General features: G+C 40.8%; 1 protein-coding gene across 6 annotated transcripts in view; it reads right to left on the minus strand.

Annotated features, from left to right (window-relative positions):
- The window catches only part of cadps2 (Ca++-dependent secretion activator 2), a 242284-nt gene that overhangs the window by 90099 nt on the left and 132265 nt on the right, over positions 1-19920 (minus strand). For all 6 annotated transcript variants that reach the window (XM_085780267.1, XM_085780266.1, XM_085780265.1 and 3 more), the window contains exons 10-12: positions 19354-19462; positions 18001-18201; positions 3679-3815 (exon numbers count right to left, since the gene is read on the minus strand). In XM_085780267.1, the coding sequence (XP_085636393.1) occupies positions 3679-3815; positions 18001-18201; positions 19354-19462 (447 nt within the window). The remainder of the gene's footprint in view (positions 1-3678; positions 3816-18000; positions 18202-19353; positions 19463-19920) is intronic.

The following is a 19920-nucleotide window of genomic DNA, read 5'->3' on the forward strand; positions in this document are numbered from 1 at the left end:
AAGGTGTGAATCTTGCAGAGTTCCTCTTTAAGTCACATTGATATATTATGATGTTGTGTGCCCACTGTTTAATCCCTGATCAGATGTTGTGTCTCAGGTGTCTGATAAACCTGGACGTCCAGGGTTGTATAACCTCCAACAACAACATTCTGTGTCTTATTGTTGTAAACTCTTGAAGACTTTCTTGAACATTTCTGTCTCTTTCCTACTTTAGGTAACGACAAGATTTTTAATTGATTTAATTGACAGATTAAACTTTGACTTTTAAACAGATCCATTTTGGACTTCATCAGACCTTCACCAGGTGAAATCAACCTGAATCTTTGTTGCTCTCTAGTGCTTTCTTCTCAAACCTGCACCAAGTCTTTGGATGGGACTAATTCTAGGACCTGTTTCATGTGGACCTGGACCTGGACCTGGACCTGGACCTGGACCTGGACCAGGATCAGCAGCTTCAGTCGGTCCATGGGTCCGTGGGTCCCTGAGTCCCTGGGTCGGTCCCTCCAGCTCTCAGGACTCGGGGCCTCCAGCTACAAACCAAATCTCTGCCGAATTACTGTTGTTGTTGTTGGGTTCAACTCTTTGTGAATAAAATATGACCTCGTCTATGACATGAATCCAAGCCACTTCTCAACAGATGTCCCCCCCCCCCGTCCCCGCCCCCTCCGCCCCCCCAACGCCGAGGCACCGGCCTTTTCTCCGAGCGCCGGGTGAAAAGGAGGCTCAGGTTGGAAACACAAAGCCCAAAGAGTTTTCACAAAAGGCCGAGGAGAGAAAAGCTGGAGGAGGCGGCGTGAATGGACCGGTCTAATTGCAGAGCTGGAAGGAGTCCTGGTGAGGCAGGTAGGGAACTGAAAGAGGCACAGATGTCACCGTGGTGAACATCTCCTCCTGTTTGGAGTTGTTTTAAAAAGAAAGAGACAAGAACACATGTCGGGAGGAGGCGACTCGTCCTGAGAGGGTCGAGTCCGATCCAGGAGCATTTAACCCCGAACAAGGAGCAACTCCAGGTTTAAATGGGTGGAAATGGAACAAGTATGGAAGATTTCTATTTATCATTGGGTGGATTCTGAGAAAAATATGTAAAAACACCAATACTGAAGAAAGAGATGACCTGAAAATGGAAACACAGCTAGAACCAGTTTCCAAGTTTTAAGGGTTTTCATTTCAGTCCTAAGTCTTGTTTGTCTTTAGTTTATCAGATCAGAGTCTGATTCATTTAATCAAAAAGAGGAAAAACAAACTCGACAGATTCTAGATGAATGGACTGATCTGATACCGATCAATCAGCTGATGTTTCTCATGTTTCCTCCAATATGGTCCAAAAACTTGGAGATTCAACATTTTACTGTTTGAAAATCAATAACTGCAGGAAACTCTGAGTCAAATCGATATAAACCAGTAGAAATAGGAAGTCACTTCTACATGGAAACAGACAGTTTGGAGTTGACCTGGTCATCAGCTCTCATCCCTGAGACTCTGATCAGGATCATTGATCCATCAGATCCTCTCAGACCAGAGTGGCTGTAAATCCACACTTACATCACTGTGAACGGTGTGGAGAGAAATTGTACTGTTTCAGTTTATTACTGTCTCTCTATCTCTTTTAAAAACTTATGGTCATTATGGGATGCTGAGGACGATGAATTTCCTTGAAGATCAATAAAGTAAATCTATCAATCTATCTACAGAAACACTCCTCTTCTAATCAGTCTATTGAACTTTATTTCTTCTGATCCTGAAGCTCCACAGAGAAGTTTGGATCTGAAGGTTTACCATCATGATTCAAGTCAACAAGTTGACAGTATCTATCTATATATTAATATCTATATCTATATATACTGTATATACACATACATATAGTATATGTGTGTATATATATATATCATTTTTTCCCACCAACAGGAGAAGATCATGTGACTTCCTGTGGTTGTGTCCACATGAGCTCAGTGTTTCACAGCTCAGTTAGAAAAAAACACTGAAACACAAAAACCTCTCTGTCGCCCCCCAGTGTCAGCGATGGAAACAGCACAAGCCTGGTTTCTTTTTAAGGGGCGGGGGGTCGGGGGGGTCAGAGGGGTGAGGGGGGTTGGGTGTGTCCACTTGGGGTCGAATTTCTGTCTCAAGAACTTTTTCAAGTCAGAGAGTGAAGAGTGAAGAGTGAAGATTCATCACCACAACTCTGTCTCATGTGTTGGTCGTTCCACCACTTCAACGTCTAATGAGTTAGTCAGTTAGTGTTTGTCTGATTTACTTGAAATATCTTCAGTCTGCTTGTGTATTGGTGCTGTTTCTGTAAGTTAATGTAATCATGAGGAACGTACTGTATGTTGTTAAACATCTGACTATTTCACTACTATGGTTAATAGCTACACTGTGGAAATGAATAAGGTCCAGTAATATGTATATGTTGTTTGTATTGTTTTTGTTTTCTTGTTTTGTCTTGTTTTGTCTTGTAGATCGTTGTGAGTTGTTGTGGTTATGGATGTTGTTATTGTGTTTATGGTGTGATGTGTTTCTGTAATTATCTACTGCAATGGATAGTTAATCTGTGGTGAAGGTAGACTCCAGGAAGAATAGCGATGGCCTTAGCCAAAGCTAATGAAGATCTCAATAAATGAAAATGAAATGAAATGAGTTAAGAGGTTTATTCAGATTCATCTCGATGATGTGGAGAACATGTGGAGAAGTAGAAGATCCAGATGTTGCAGCTACAACATGAAGTAAATGTGAGTAAAACCTTCTCCGTCTGAGCTTCCTGCTTCTTCTTCAACACAAAAACCTTCATCCACCCCCCCCTCCTCCTCCTCCTCCCACCCCCTCACTTATTTAGGTTTCACCCCCCCCCCCTCTCCTCCTCCTCCTCCTCCTCCTCCTCCTCCATTCATCCAGCCCAGCAGTTGGTCCATAAGGGTCATGTTCCTATTTCTAAAGTATTGATTAGAGCGTTTATCCCCTCAATCAGTGTGAGAGCCCCCCAGGCTCAAACACCCAGGGAGGGAGGGGGGTTGAGTGACTCTCATCCTTTATCCTCTGCTTTGAGTTGTCAGTTCAGTTTATTTATTTGTCTTTATTGTTATTGATTGATTGATGGAATGACAGGAAATATATATTATATTATAAATAAATATACCCTACAGTATATTTCAAAATGACCAAAGTTGTTTGAGTTTTGTTTTGTGTTTTTCAGCTCAAATCAAATAAAAACTAAATCTTAGGTTTTGTTCAGCTAATCAATAAAGAATGGGGCTGATAAGCAGAATCAATAAAGGTATTGGTATCAATAAACCTGGTAAGTGGCTTTTGGTCTGAAAGATGCTGAAGCTTTGTGAACTAATCGACCAATCACGGCTCCAGATGGAAACACGTCCTGGTGAATCAGTTCATCGAGCTCCGAACAAACAGGAAGTGAAGATAAAGAAATGAAATAAATAAATAAAACTATTTCAGAAACGAGGAAAACCTGAAAAATGTAAAGATTTTTTACCAAAACGTGATTTAAAGAACAGGAAGTTGATGATTAATTATTTCCAAGTGTGGAGTTTTTCACAATAAAAGCCCAGGTTTCGTAGAGCACAGAAGTGATTTATTGAGGTTAGTGGTAGAGGTCTCACCTGAAGCCCAGCTGCATTGTGGGTAGTGTAGTGCAGAGTGTGTGTGTGTGTGTGTGAGACTCACCAGGCAGGAGAAGGAGTCGTTCATGCGGTGCAGCAGCGTGTGTTTCTGCAGGACGGTGAACATGGCGGCGTGGTCGAAGCGGCTCGGCGCCGCGGAGATCAGCTCCTCTACGCCCTGACGCTGGGACGGGTCCAGACCTGGACCACAGGGGGGGAAACAAGGAAAAGCTGAAAAAAATTTCAAGATTTTTACCAAAACGTGATTTGAGGAACAGGAAGTTGATGATTTATCTCCAGCTGTGGAGTTTTTCACAATAAAAGCCCATGTTGGTAGAGCACAGAAGTGATTTATTGAGGTTAGAGAGTGAGCTGCACTGTGTTGGTCTGGTTCTACAACACACATGGACTTCCTGTTTGTTTTCCTTTTCCTTGTAGCTTTATTTTATATTTATTGTGTCAACATGGAGTAAATATATGATGTGTGCTTTTTAATGCTTTTTAAAACTTGAGCAAACAAATTGTCTTCCTCCTACTTTACTGAACTTGTTGTGTAACTCTCGAAAAGTGCTATAAATAAAGTGTAATAATAATATTATCATCATTAAAAATAAAGATAAGATATAGTTTACTAGGATCTACTAAATGACTGTTTCAGCAGCAGGAACACAACACACAATACAACTAGAACAATAAGAGAAATAATAAAATAGAAATACATTTTAATAATAACAAGGGATTTTTAAACATTTATTTTAAATATTTCATATACATAATGTAAAAACTAGTATGTGTTGAGTGTGATTTTACTCAATGGGTACAATAAAGTCTCTATCTTAATTAATTCTGTACGCAGTTCTGTCAGATTCTCATCCAGACTGTGAATCATTTCAGAACATGTTTGTATGTAGGCTGACATTGAACAGTGGGGAAGGCTCTGTACTTAGTATTTTTCTTTCTTATTCTTATTCTGTCTCTTTTTTTATTGTGTTTTTATTGTGATATGGATCCCCTTGGGTCTGAAATAAAGACTGAATATCTATATTTATATCTATCTGTATCTATAGCAGATGGATTTTTAGGATTTCTGTTAGACGATTTTTCCCTGTTAAAAGGGTTTTCCATGGAGTTTTTCCTCAGTGGATGTGAGGGTCTAAGGACAGAGGATGTTGTTATGATGCCATGTAAAGCCCTTTGAGACAAACTGAGCTATACAAATAAAATAGCTTTGCCTTAAAATGTTTTAAATATTAGTTAATGTTAGTTATTGTAAGTTTGATTAAATCTTCTGTAGTGAACTGGAGGGAGAAACGACAGTCAGATCCCAGAGCAGTGAAACATCCCAGCAGCAGCTAAAGAGGTGAGACATGAACGTGTCCTGACTCACAACCATTCACGGCTCCGTGTGAGCTCAGCACTGAGTGTAAACACACACACACACACACACACACACACACACACACAGATAGCAGCACATTGGCAGTGTGTGTGTGTGTGCTGTGGTTAATGGTTCCCACCTCTCTTGGCTGCAGCTCCTTGTGAAGCAGTCGGAGCTCTCAGCTGACACACTAACGCTCGCCAACATGGCCGACGTGAGGAACAACACTGGAAGTGACTCACAAGAGTCCAAACAACACAACAACACAACAACCACAACAACAACAACAACAACACGGGCCGACGGCAGCAGGACGGAGACGGAGACGTTTGACTTTTATACAAACAGGAAGTGACTCATCAGAGCGATTCACCTGTCGTTTCATTGGCCGGTCGATTAGAAGTCGCTGTGTGTGTGTGTGTGTGTGTGTGTGTGTGTGTGTGTGTGTGTGTGCGTGTGTGTGTAACAGACGGTTGTGAAGTGAAACAGGAAATGCGGCTAAAATGAACTGAACTGAGGACGATGAAACTGACTTTACACCAGAGAGAGTTTATTGGGAGTACGGAAGCCTGTTAGGGACATTATAAAAACCAATGGGAGAGAGGGGGTTCATCTTTAAGATAAAAACTCTGAATTTAGGTTTGAATAAACAAACAAACAAACAAACTTGGGTCTCTGACACGATAAAGTTGGAAAGGATTGCGATTTTTTTAAAACTAACTTTTTTTGCGAAATTGTGGGGGTTTTTTTGCGTTAATTTGTGAGTTTTTTCTCTGAAAACTGTGAGAGTTTCTTTCTCATAAATTTTCAAGTTTGTTCTTGTAAATAAGTGACTTTATAATTTCAGAGAAGAGCCGAGTTTTTTTTTACCTTTTGAAATTGCTTTATTATTTTCTTTTTAAATGTTTATTTTTTATTATTTATTTTTTTTACCTACATTGGTCTCAAATATGGCGTCATATTTGAAACTTTCTCCCACAATGCCGCGGGGCATCACGTGATCACATGGTGAAGTGACGATAAGTTTGATCACACGATTATGAGCTGAGATGTGATTATTATTTATTTGTTGTAGAAACATTTTTATATTACATTTTATATTTTGTACAGCTGTTTTATTATGTAGAGGTTGTTCTTTTTATTCTTTGTGTTGTTATTGTCACTGTGTGTAATGCTGTAATTTCCCAGCTTGGGATCAATAAAGTCTGTCTGTCTGTCTGTCTGTCTGTCTGTCTGTCTGTCTGTCTGTCTGTCTGTCTGTCTGTCTGTCTGTCTGTCTGTCTGTCTGTCTGTCTGTCTGTCTGTCTGTCTGTCTGTCTGTCTGTCTGTCTGTCTGTCTGTCTGTCTATCTATCTATCTATCTATCTGTCTGTCTGTCTATCTGTCTGTCTATCTGTCTGTCTATCCGTCCATCCATCCATCCATCATACGTCACTTGTCAAAATCAGAGATTACAAAGTGTTTCACAAAACCAACACATGACAAATAGATAAATAACTGTAATGAACAACACCAGAAACAAAGACTCAAAGTAAAGACGTGTGAACTGTTTAAAAACGACGAGTCAAAACCTTTGTGAAAGAAATGACGATTTTAGAAGTGAAGTAACAGGAGATGTTTGAACAGAGTCGTTCCTCAGGTTTTATACACTGACAACAGAAGATCTGTTGAACATCTTTAACTTCTGGGATGTTTGGTCTGTTTCTTCTTCATCATTAAAACACTTGTATAGGAAATAAAGGACATAATGTATAACCAACTACCCTCCACCACAGAAACCCCAACTTCAGTTCGTCCTTACAGACTTCTGAGCATCAACCTGATCATTTCGTATTCTAAGACACTAAATAAACCGGTCAATGAAACTCGTTTTGTTGGTATAAATCTTAGAAGATCTCCAGACTCCTTCTTCCTCCTCTTCTCCTCCTCCTGGTTGCGGCGCCCGGAGCGTCACTCGGCGATAACGAGGCTTCGGGGTCAGAAACAGAAACACAAGGAGGAAGAAAAGCAGCAGAAGAGGCAGAAGCTGGGTTCACTTCCAGTCCTTTCAGCTTCTTCCTGTTAATGGCCCGAGCCGAAAGAAAAGCCTCACACTCTCCACTCCGCCTTTATTGTTGCCGGGACATTTCGGGATGGGAAGTTTCTGAGCGTGACACATGGCGCCACAAAGGAGACCAAGAATGCCGGCGCCGTTTCCACGCCTGCGACGCCCGCGGCCTCGCGCCCGAGACGAGCATTAGTGATCGCTTTTTTATTAACGCTGCCATTTTGTTTTTTGTGTGTGGATGGAGAGAAGCCCGCGAGGACTCTCAGACATTTGTGTTTCAAGCCCCCCGACCCCCCCCCTAACCTCCTACCTCCTCTTCACTGTCTTTGTCGCTTTTGTCCAAATAAAGAAAAGAAAAAAAAGACAGCAAAAGTGAAACCTCCACAATCAACTTCCAATCGACGCTCCTCTCCTCTCCTCCTTTTCTTCTTTTCTTCTGACTCTCCCACTTTTCCTGCCTCTCCGGTTGCCCTTTGGCTCCCGTGGCCTGCTTTCCCTCTGTCTAATTCCGATGTAGGTCATTTTTGTTACCTCCAAAACACGGGGATTGTCCCTTTAATGTAATTTGGAGAAAGAGAAAAGAGAGAGAAAAGAGAAAGAGGGAGTAAAGGAGGCGACTCTAAAGAAAACGAGACAAAGAGATATAGATTAGTGCTGATAATAAGAGGTGAGGGGGGGAGGAGGGGTGGGGGGAGTATTGATTGGGGGACAGACGGCGAGGAGTGATGTTGATCCGTGTCAAGTCCAACTTTCAGCTATTATCTGCTGTGTGTGTGTGTGTGTGTGTGAGGGAGGGGGTGTGTGTGAATGAGTGTGTGACAGAAAATATGGATGGATGTCACCGCTCCTTACACAGATGGTGTGAGAGTGTGTGTGAGAGTATATACGTATATATATGTGTGTTTGTGTTTGTGTGTGTGTTTCTCAGCACAAAGGTTTGTTTTTGATAAACTCATAAAACCTGGTTTGGTTCAAGAAAACACACTAAACTCTAATGTGTTTAACTATAGACCGAATCTCCTTGTTGTTTACATTCTACTTCCGGGTAGAAAACCAGCACGTAATTTGAATGAGATCAGTAAGAAACGAGAGTTTAGCTATATATCATATTTTTCACGCCCCATCACCGTTTAGACAAATCTGAAATGATTGAAGAAACATTACTATTTCTGTGTGTGTGTTTTGTGTTGCTATGTGTTGTATTTATTCAGTTTGGGGGAATCACGGTGTCTAGAAAGCATCAGTGGCTCAGCTGACAGGGACAGCTAACGGCGGTAGCTAAGCTAATGGCGGTAGCTAAGCTAATGGCGGTAGTTAAGCTAACGGCGGTAGCTAAGCTAACAGCAGGACGTCAGCTGTTAAAACCCTCCCGTTGTGGGACACGACATGAAACTACTCCAGTTAGCTCAGTCATGTTGTAACTCAGATATCCACTGGAGAAAATATTTTTTCATGGAGCGTTTATTGAGTCACTGAGTTATTAAAGTTAAACAGGTAGCTAACCGTTAGCCCGGCTAATCTATGATAACCATGACTAATTACAAAAATGTGCACACGTAAATAGTGTTGTTTGTCCAATCATTGGTTTTATAAACTTTACAAACATCAGATTAGTCTAAACGGTGATATAGTGACATGAAAAATGAGATATACTGTACAGTGAAACTCTCGTCCGTCACTATTGTTCGAATGCAGTTTCTTAACTTAATTCAGCATTGATTAAACAACATCAAGATCAGCATTCTCTGAAGTTCTTTGAAGTTCTCTCTCTCCACGGTGATATCATATCCACTGTCCGGGTCGGCAAGGCAGTAAAGCGTTTACAGGCTGGTTGCCATGCCAACCTGCTGAAAACTTGCGCGACTTAGAAAACTCGCACGAGTTTGTAGTTTTCACCAAAGTCCGTACTTTTAATGGAAACACACAGGATTCTAATTTCTCATTTCTCAGAGATTCTAATCACTTTGGATGGAAACATGGAAACTGTTTCTGTTGTTGAACACTTGCCTGCTCCACTTCCTGTGTTTCCTGCTGTTTAATTAATTAATTAGACAATTTCATTGTTTTTTTGGACAGAAGTTTAACTCCTGCTGTGAAACCTCCACTTTGATGTGTCCTGCTGCTGACAAACTACTGGACAACACATGGAAGAAGCTAGTGTTAGCTTCAAGGCTCTTTCACACCGGTGATGTATTTTTCATGCGAATAACTCACTCATTCATTTTCAAACTCTGGTTTTCATCATCAAGTCCGTTCACACCGACCGCAAATGTTACGCGGCGAAAATGCAACATCATTTTTGTCAATTTTTCTGGGCTTTCGGCCGGCGAATAAACACATCAACCAATCATGTAGCGTGACATGTAGCCACGTCACAACACAACACCCATGAACGTAGAGGAAACACTGAGAAAAAGTCAGATTTGTAGTTTTCATAAAAGAGTCAATCAGCATTTTTTCTTGTTTCATCATTATTACGCATGTGATCAACACAACATGTTCACTCCTCAGTTGGTGTTTCCTTGTTATTAACCTTTATTTCCAAGGCCAATGGAGCCTCTTTATTCCATTTAATACCATATAGATGGATTATTATAGATTTAACGCAGGTCAAGTGTTGTTTGTCCATGTGGTTGTTGCCGTTAACCTACAGCACAGCACCAGTCTGTCTGCAGTTGAATGCTGGGTAATGCAGATGTCATGTTTTAAACAAAAAGTAAGAATTTACAGAATAAAAAGCAAAATATCTCAATTTAAATTTCTATTTCTACTTATACTGTTTCCTGTTGTGTTTGATCTTTATAGAGATACAGATATTTATAACATATGTGAGGATGTTTGAGTGCTGAGGTGTGTGTGTGTGTGTGTGTGTGTGTGTGTGTGTGTGTGTGTCGAGGTGGGGGTGGTGAGGGCAGTTTTCCGCGCTTCATCTCTCCATATCCATCTGGCCCGAGCTCCATCGGTATCGTCACGGCAACAGTCACATCCATGTGACATCCTGCTCTGAGAGGTGGTGGCAGCGCGCTGATGGCAGGTTATTGATGCAGACGAAGAGCAGGAGGAGGAGGAGGAGGAGGTTCAGTTTCAGGTGCACCGGGCTGAGCGATGCGACCTGATCGGCCTGTCAGAGCGCGGCGGCCGCGGCCATGTCAGCGCCGGCCGAGACGAAGATGAGGACGGACAAGTCCATCCAGCTCCGTCTGGCCGAGCTCCGGCTGCTGCAACTCAGGGAAAAGTTTTGCGAGGAGCTGAGAGGAGGAGCGGCCGCCTGAACGCCTGAACGCCTGAACGCCTGAACGCATCCTCAGCTGCTGCCGCGCTGCGTTCAAGGGCCACGCCGAAAACCCCGAGAGGTTAAGACGAAAGGACAGTTTTTTGGACGCGTCTCCTCGCTGTCAAACTGACCACCTGCTTCTTCAAAAACACAACTGACAGGTGTAAACATCCACCAATAACAAAAAAACCAAAAAAAAACCAAAGCGTCCACAGCCGGGGAAGATAGAAGTGGATCTGGGGTCAAAGGTCGCAGCTAAAAGTCCCCACAGCGTTGGTTGGACGCTTTCCACTTGTTTGGACTTTGTTAGTGGGTCGTTTGGACGCCGGTGTTTACTTGAACCGGCGGCTGCAGCCAACAGACAGGAAGTGATGTCTGCTGAGTTTCTTTAGTGAACTCACACTTGTCTCTTTGTGCTTTTCTTCACAATTTCACTGCAGAGAACAGGAAAAAAAAAACATCTACCGGGTCTGAGTTTATTCTTCCTTTGTTCCTTTTCATCTTTTTCTTCCATCAGGTTTCATTCTGATTTCAAAACTATAAAATATAACTGATATTAAAACATATCATTATAATCAGACCTGTGTCGTTGAGTTGTGTTCTTACTAAGACGATAACGCATCAATTGCAGGTTTAACACCACCATTAACATCGTGTTTGATTGGAGCTGTGAGGCGTTTGAGACAATATTTGTCATTGTTTATGGTTCATGTTTAATAAAGTTAGATTTGAACAACTTAAATACCACTACCCATAGATATAATAAAGTCTGGCAACTATTACCATCGTACTTTGAAGATGAACTCCCCTCAACATAGTGTAGCCCGTTTATATATGACTCTGTATATGCAGTAATGTGTGTATATTGTACATACATATGTATGCGTGTATGTATGACTACTTTGTGGATACTGAGTAACATACGTATCTGTTTTATTTTCCTGATTTTTCGTTTATTTACTATCATTATTATTACTATTAATATTTATTGCATTATTGTTATTTATATATTTATTTGGGGTATTGAGTTCTACTGTGAGTGTATAATGTGAAAATCAATACAAATATTTGAATAATAATAATAATAAAGTTGTGATTTATTTGTGGTTCATCATGATTGACTGATTTCGATTGACGGCCCGACTCTGAACATAACTAAACTAACAGCAACATGGACACATGTTTTTATTATAAGTGCAAGTGAATAAGTTGCAGCAGAACATGGATACACTGTCCTGAGGTTCTGTCCTTCAGATGAGAGAATCGCAAAGCACAGCACATCCTATAAAATAATTAAAACCTCAAAGAAGAATGAATCTGTATCATCTGTAGAAGATATTTTCAATAAAGTTGTTTATCAGCCTCAGTCTGACCTCAGAAACTTTCCCCAGGAACCAGGAAGCTCCAGAGGAACCAGAGATCTTAGTTTAAGCAGCTCCATCGTAGTTTATACTCTCTGGTCTGGGGGTTACTGTAGTTCTTCCCAAAGGTTCAGGAACTTTGGGGGTGTGGTTTGCAGTGCTGGACACTTCCGATTGGTCGATCCATCGTCGTGGTTCAAGTCCCAGAAGAAAGCGAAAGATAGATGGACCCTCAAGCTTTAATGCACCTCGAATGAAGCAATTTATGTCGTCATTGCTGTTGTTAATTCTTCTTCCTCCTCTTCTTCCGCCACCTACTGGACTGGAGGGGAAGTGTATTTACCTCCTCTGCTTTTTCCATATGCCATCGATCTGATTTGCATAATCCTTCTGGGACTTCAGGCTGCAGCCACGGGAAACTTTTTCATACCTAAGACTTTTTTAAAATGTGTCTTACCTGTCTTTGTTCCTCCATTTAAAATCAGGTTTTGGTGATTTTTTCCATCGTGGTTTGAGGTTTCAAGTCACTGGAGAAAGTCAACGATAGATGGACTAATGTTGCTCAAGTTTTATGCGAAAGAAGTTCTTCAATGCAAACCAGAATTCCACAAAAACAATTCCGCGAATTTACATCAACAAAACATTAAAATACAGGTTTTTTTTTTCGCTTAAAACAACAGGATTGAGAGTGATGTTTTTTTTGTTGAGGCTTCGAGTGAGAAATTTAGCGTGTGTTCAGAATGTTACCAATTATTTTGAGATTTGAGACCAATTACAACCATAAAATCCCACTTACCATGTGTTAACATTTTAAAGACATTTTAATGCCAATTAAGGCCTTGTTTTTAGATTAATGAATTCAATGCCTTTTAAGACTTTTTAAGGATCCGTAAGAACCCTGAGTAGGTTTTTATTTATTTTATTGTCTTTGTCTCCTGGCTGCTGAGTCCAGATGGATGTGGACAATAAGGAATGTGCAGGAGGTGAACAAGAGGACGAGTTGATGTGTTGTAGAGAGTTTACAAAGCGACGTCCATTCAGCAGAGAAACAACAACAACAACAACAATAACCATGGGCTGCTGACACCACGTCCACATGTAAACAGCTCCATTATCTCCTCCTCTCCGCCGCCGCCGCCGCTCAATACAGATCTGCTGCTGCCGCTCCGTCTTTGTGCTGCGAGACGCATCCGAAGACACAAAGCTGCTGCTGCCGAGGAGGAAGAGGAGGAGGAGGAGGAAGAGGACGGTCCACAAAGAGACGGACGCCGCGTGTCTCCGCTTTCACATCATTGTCTCACCTGTTTGTCTGCGAGGCGCCGGCGTTTAAATGGAGAAAGAAAGAAAGAAAAGATCGTTTGTGTCTGAGAAAAAACACAAAACAATTTCCACGCAGTCGAGAAGACGGAGAGATGGAGACGGAGGAGGAAGAGGAATCTGTTAGTGTTAAAGGACCTGTCCGCATACGTGTGTGTGTGTGTGTGTGTGTAACAGCGCGTCAGTGTGTACACATGCAATCATTAATGTTATTTAACCTCCGCCTCTCTCATTTCTTTCTTTGTTTGTTTCTTTCTACACGCGCAGAGAAGATGCAGCTTCAGCAACACGATCGTTATTAAAGCCAGAACTAGTTTCTGTCAAAGCCATTACCCCACACACACACACAGACACACACACACACACACACACACACACACACACACACACACACACACACACACACACACACGTGCGAGCGGCACTTAGCACCCAGTTAAGAGCTATTTCAGGGACACCTTCTATTTCCACCTGTAAACAGCGTGTCAGCACCTCTCGCCATTAACTCTTCAGTCTCTTCCATTAAACGCTAACGAGTGGCGGCAACAACGGGGGCCGGCGCCAAATCACACAAATGCTGCTGTAATCAGCTCCCAGTGTGAGGCTCTTCATGTCACAATGCACGGCCGGGCCCGGCACACACACACACACACACACACACGGCCGACCTCCTCACTCACGCAGACGATAAATGAAATGATTTGTAGATGAAGAGGAGGAGGAGGAGGAGGGTGAAGCAAAGACGTGACGTTATAGAAGTTTAATGGAAGGAAAGAACAAATGGATATATGTGAAAAGGAAAAATTAAATTGAGTTTTTAGGAATCTGTTTGTTGTTGTTGATGGTTTTTAACGCTGATTCAACAGTTTGTATATGTCAAGAAATTGTTATGTTAGATTTTACACTGTAAAAACTCAAAATCTTTGTCTTATTTCTAGTCAAAACAAATCAAATTATACTCAAAATAAGACTTGTCACATAAAAAGTAGTTTGTTTTTAGACACTTTTTACATCATGCAAGCATATTTTCACTTGAAATAAGTAGAAAAATCTGATTTTATTACAAGCATGAAGAAACTTTCTACTTATTGTTAAAGTGAAAATTATCTAAAAACATGTTGGTGATGAGTCTTATTTTAAGTGGAAATGAGACATTTTGACAAGAAATAAGACAAATATTCTTGGAAAGATTTTGAGTTTTTGCAGTGTAAATGTCAGTGTTGACGCGACATGATACAGTTTTAAACAACATACACTGCAAAAACTCAAAATCTTACCAAAAATATATATTAAAAAAAATCTACTTATTTCAAGTGAAAATTTGTTTGAAACAAGTGAAAATGATCTAAAACCAAGATCACGTTTAGGTGATGAGTCTTATTTTAAGTGGAAAGAGATTAGTTTTGACTAGAAATTATACATTTTGACAAGAAATAAGACAAATATTCTTGGAAAGATTTTGAGTTTTTGCAGTGCAAATATTCATTTATGTTCAAAATTTAGAAATTAAACAATTAAATTCCAAATCTGAAAACAACTGTTACACTGATTTCTGCCGCAACATAAATATCAGCAAATTAAATTATGAATATTCAAATAGTTTATTGATAAAAGCTGTTTGTTTGTTTTTTTGTGTGGCATTTTTACAGCTTGTCAGAAGTGTGACATCAGAGCAGAATAAAATGGTTGCTGCCATTCAAAATATATATTTTTGAATTAAAGCCACCGCAGTGTAGTTTTTTAAATTTTACTACAGCACACTGAGGTCAGTGAACACAACATCTTTTGTTTTAGTTTTTTTTTACTACTACAGTATAAAGTTGAAATGAAATCTGTTGTGGGCGTGGCTAAACTAACAGTGCGTCGTTCCTAATGGGGAAAAATCAGCTGTGTGGATTATGTCAGTTACACAAGACGTGTAGGGTTGGAAAATTTCGGGAATTTTCAAAGTTGGAAACTTTGCATGGGAATTAACGGAAATATATGGGAATAAATCCAAAATTTACAAAATTGATGGTTGGCCCTTAACAGGGAATTTAAATATAGTTGGGGAAAATATATTGTAAACGGTAAATGGTAAATGGTAAATGGTCTGTATTTATATAGCGCTTTACTATACCTGAACGATACCCAAAGCGCTTTACAGTACATCACATTCACCATTGTAGCATAATCTTGGCTAAAACAATGCAAGTACACTTGAATATCTATGCTATTCATGTTTTTTTTTTTGTATTATTTTGCATGGAGGTCTCTTTATGACAAAACTAAATATTTACATTTATGTTTGGATATGATACTGTATGTTTAAATTACCCCCGATTTCCAGTTAATTCCCATAAATTCCCATAATTCCTGTTGTAAATGAGAAAACTATTAGAAAACAAACAGAGACTAAAAGACAGGAAGAAGAATGGAAGTGAACAAGAGACAAAAGGAAAATGGAAAGAATGAGAGGAAGAGGTGAAGGAGGAGAATAAGAAAAGAGACGGTGTGTGTTGTTGTGTCGTTGTTTTCTCTTGATCACATCCGTCTTATTCTTCTGTGTTTTCTGTCTCAGCTGTGAAACCTGCACGATGCCGACCTGCTTCCATCTGCCTCCTGCTGCGTGTGTGTGTGTGTGTGTGCGCACCAACCAATCAGTGCAAAACTGCAAACAAATCAAAGCTCCTGATACGTTGAGGTGAGTTCCTGCTGCTGTTTGTCTGTGGCTCATTTAAACCCTCAACAACAAATAGAAACAACATGAAGGAAGGAACCACAGAGGAGAGATGAGACTTCCTCATTAGGCCACTCCCACAACCACGTCACCACCAATCAGATTTCATTTAAACAACTAAAGGTCCAGTGTGTAATAATTGTCAAGGTTTATTGTTAAAATCTGAATCTACTACCCATGAAAATTATTAGTATAAGTGTTTAATCGCTATAGGACGAATCTCCTTGTTGTTTACAACTACTTCCGGGTAGAAAACCAGCATGAGAACAATAGTGACGGACGAGAGATTCGCTATATTTATCTAATTTTTCATGTCACTATATCACCGTTTAGACTAATCTGATGTTTGTAAAGTTTATAAAACCAATGACTGGACAAACATTACTATTTCTGTGTGCACGTTTTTGTAATTAGTCATGGTTATCATAGATTAGCCGGGCTAACGGTTAGCTACCTGTTTAACTTTAATAACTCAGTGACTCAATAAACGGTCCATGAAAAAATATTTTCTCCAGAGGATATCTGAGTTCCAACATGACTGAGCTAACTGGAGTAGTTTCATGTCGTGTCCCACAACGGGAGGGTTTTAACAGCTGACGTCCTGCTGTTAGCTTAGCTACCGCCGTTAGCTTAGCTACCGTTAGCTGTCCCTGTCAGCTGAGCCACTGATGCTTTCTAGACACCGTGATTCCCCCAAACTGAATAAATACAACACATAGCAACACAAATCACACACACAGAAATAGTAATGTTTCTTCAATCATTTCAGATTTGTCTAAACGGTGATAGGGCGTGAAAAATATGACATATAGCTAAACTCTCGTTCGTTACTATTGATCTCATTCAAATTACGTGCTGGTTTTCTACCCGGAAGTAGAATGTAAACAACAAGATTCGGAGATTCGGTCTATACTGTAAAATAAAATCTGTTTGGTGTTCGTAGCCTTATAACAAGGGTCTTAATTGCTTTAAAGAGTGCCGCCATGTTTGTACGGCAGCCTGAAGGGAAAATCCAGCCAACCAGAGAGCACGTTTTCAAGAGTTTCATGTTCATAAATAAACCAACAAGCCAACGTTTGTGTTTGTGTGTACAACTGTGTTGTACATGCCCATTCCACAGCCACCAGCAGGGAAGTCGTACACCTCCCATTCCTCGCCTGCGCTTCCATCAGTAGGTGAGAAGATAATCTTGAATTTCCATGGAGACGAGAGCTGGGACACCGGGTCGGAGTCTCTGATCTTACAAGGTTGGTTTTGGTTTTTTTTGGTGGAAGGCAGAGAGCCTCCATTCTCCCTGGAACTAGTTAGTCAGAGCTCCGACTTTCCGACTTGACGTCACGACAACATCAAAACATGGCGGCCCTCGTCTTAAACGGTTAGAATTTAGACATTTTAAGTTATTTGTTGAGGTTTTAATGCATATTTTTTGTGTATTATTGCAGTATCATTCAAATCAGCACCTGTGGGCCCCGGGGCCTCACTATTTTGGAAACCATCGACATGAGTGAAAATAAAAGCAGTCTGAGTCCAGACTGTTGAAAGCTGAAAACAAGCGGCCACCTCAGCTCATAACACGTTGTTTAAAGGGATAGTTCACTCAAAATTGAAATCTGGGAGAAGTTTCAGAGTCCTCCGTGGCTTCTCTGAGTTACAGGGGGTCTCGGTGTAGCAGTGCATGTCCATATAACAGTTGCAAATGGATACCAACTGTCTTCGTAACAAAAAGACACACCAAAAAACATCCAAATACCTCCATGCTGCTCGTCTGTAATGTCCGTCTTGTATTGAAGCCCTGAAATGCGAAATTGTCCCGAAAAAAATTAAATAAGTCTATATTTCAAGCTTGTTTGTTGCGATTTGCGCCGGCATCAGTGCAATTACCGACGCCGGCGCAAATCTCGCGAGATTTGGACGGACCAGGAAGAGGAGCTTCCGCTACAAACAAGCTTGAAATATAGACTTATTTAATTTTATAAAAGGACAATTTTGCATTTCGGGGCTTCAATACAAGACGGACATTACATACGAGCAGCATGGAGGTATTTGGATGTTTTTTGGTGTGTCTTTTTGTTACGAAGACAGTTGGTATCCATTTGCAACCGTCATATGGACATGCACTGCTACGCCGAGACCCCCTGTAACTCAGAGAATCCACGGAGGACTCTGAAACTTCTCCCAGCCCTTAGTCCACATGAGGGGGAGGAGATAATGAGTAATGAGAAATTTGAATTTTGGGTGAACTATTCTTTTAAATAAAGGTTTGAATGTATAAAAAGTGGGAGGAACCTACTGATGGGCGAGGCAGGTTTCTGGAGTCCTCCTCTGCAGTTGGTGGTCCTGTTCTGCAGCGGCGGGACCGGTTTGTAGGACTGGCCCGTGGCCCGGTACATGGCCTGGACCCACAGCACCCGGTCCTGCTCGTCCTCACAGGCCAGCATCACCAGGTCCCCCTCCTTCACCGCGTTGAAGAACACACGGCCGCCCTGCAGCCCTGAGGAGGAGGAGGAGGAGGATGAAGGGGCTTTTTGAGAACTGTTTTAACCACAAAGAGTCCATAATATATTTTCTATGAAAAACTTTCTTTTAGTCACAATACACACAATTATTTAACGAGACACGCAGCTGAAGGTTGTTTTATTTTACATAAAATTTTATTATTATTATTTTACATAAAACTATATCAACCAGAAACAAGGTCATCTACAGAGCAATGAAAGAATGGAACTCACTATCAAGTTATATTAAACAATTAAATAGTATATATGCTTTCAAAAAAGCTCTAAAAGAATATTATTTAAAAATGAACTTCCATTAATCGTGATTAGGTACTTGATATAAATATATGGGTATTATAAATGTATGGGTTAGTGTATTATAGTATTATATAGATAGTGGTTATAGTAGAGTCAATGAATTATCTGTGGATGGGTATTATTATTATATTATTATATTATGGAAACCTGGTTGGAGCTGTCTTGTCTTGTTATTTTGTTGTATGTCATGTTGTTAAGGTATACTTCATATTGTTTTGTATTTGTCTATGTGGTCTATATTGTCTGTATTTATTGTTTGTGTTGTTTTATGTCTATGTCTATATTGTTTAGTGTGAATAAACTTCTGGTTTACATTTAAAGGAATAGTTCACCAAAAAATGAAACTCAGTCATTATTGCCTCCCCCTCATGCTGATGAATACTCCGGAGTAGTTTTTTATTCCTCAAAGTGCATCTGGAGACCCGGGAGGCCGGTTCCTAGTCCAACCACAACTTTATATGAGAGTAATAATAGGGACCGACACAAAAACGTCCATAAAACTACACAACAACCATTTAATATTCCTCCACACTGCTCGTCCACTGCAATCCAAGTGTCCTGAAGGGAGATAGTCCAGAGTTTACTGGAAACTACCTCATTTAGGACATTTTTACAGCCTAAACAGTCCTAAATGAGGTAGTTTCCAGTAAACTCTGGACTATCTCCCTTCAGGACACTTGGATTGCAGTGGACAAGCAGTGTGGAGGAATATTAAATGGTTGTTGTGTAGTTTTATGATTCATCAGCATGAGGGGGAGTCACTAATGACTGAGTTTCATTTTTTGGTGAAACTCAGGCTGGTGTGTGTGTGTGTGTGTGTGTGTGTGTACCTGGCTGAGGGTCACAGTAGTCCACGGTGTACCCCTCCAGCTGCATCAGCTCCTGAGGCTCGGCCTTCTTCTCTCTGTAGCTGCACATGGCGAAGTTGTACTGACTCACCTGTAGAGACACATCAACAGCTGCTCAAGCTGCACAGCAACATCAACAGTATATAAAGCTCTAGTTATTACACCGTTTTGCACGTAGCTCAATAAAGCGCAAAGGCATTTATACTTTTCTCCGTTGCAATATTCGCCACAAAGACAGGGGGCGGTAGAGAAATAAGGGCGCATGACGTCTGTCCGACTACCCATTTCTCCGACCATACATTTCTTTATTTTTGCGTCCATTAGTCCGACCTCCCACTTCTCCGACTTAAGTAGCCCTAACCCTAAACCTTACCCTAAACCTAACCTTAACACTGTAGAATGGGTAGTCGGAGAAATGAGCCGTCAGACTGATGTATGCTCCCTGAGAAATGATGAGCAACAAAAAAACAGAAAAGTAGAAGCCTGTGCAGCTTGCAACAAGTTTTAAAATACTGCGAGTGTGCGACCATGCGAAGCACCATTTGTGGG

This window comes from Trachurus japonicus, chromosome 6 (assembly GCF_045865225.1).
Source record: "Trachurus japonicus isolate A0001 chromosome 6, Traja_1.0".
In the NCBI taxonomy this organism is placed as follows: Eukaryota; Metazoa; Chordata; class Actinopteri; order Carangiformes; family Carangidae; genus Trachurus; species Trachurus japonicus.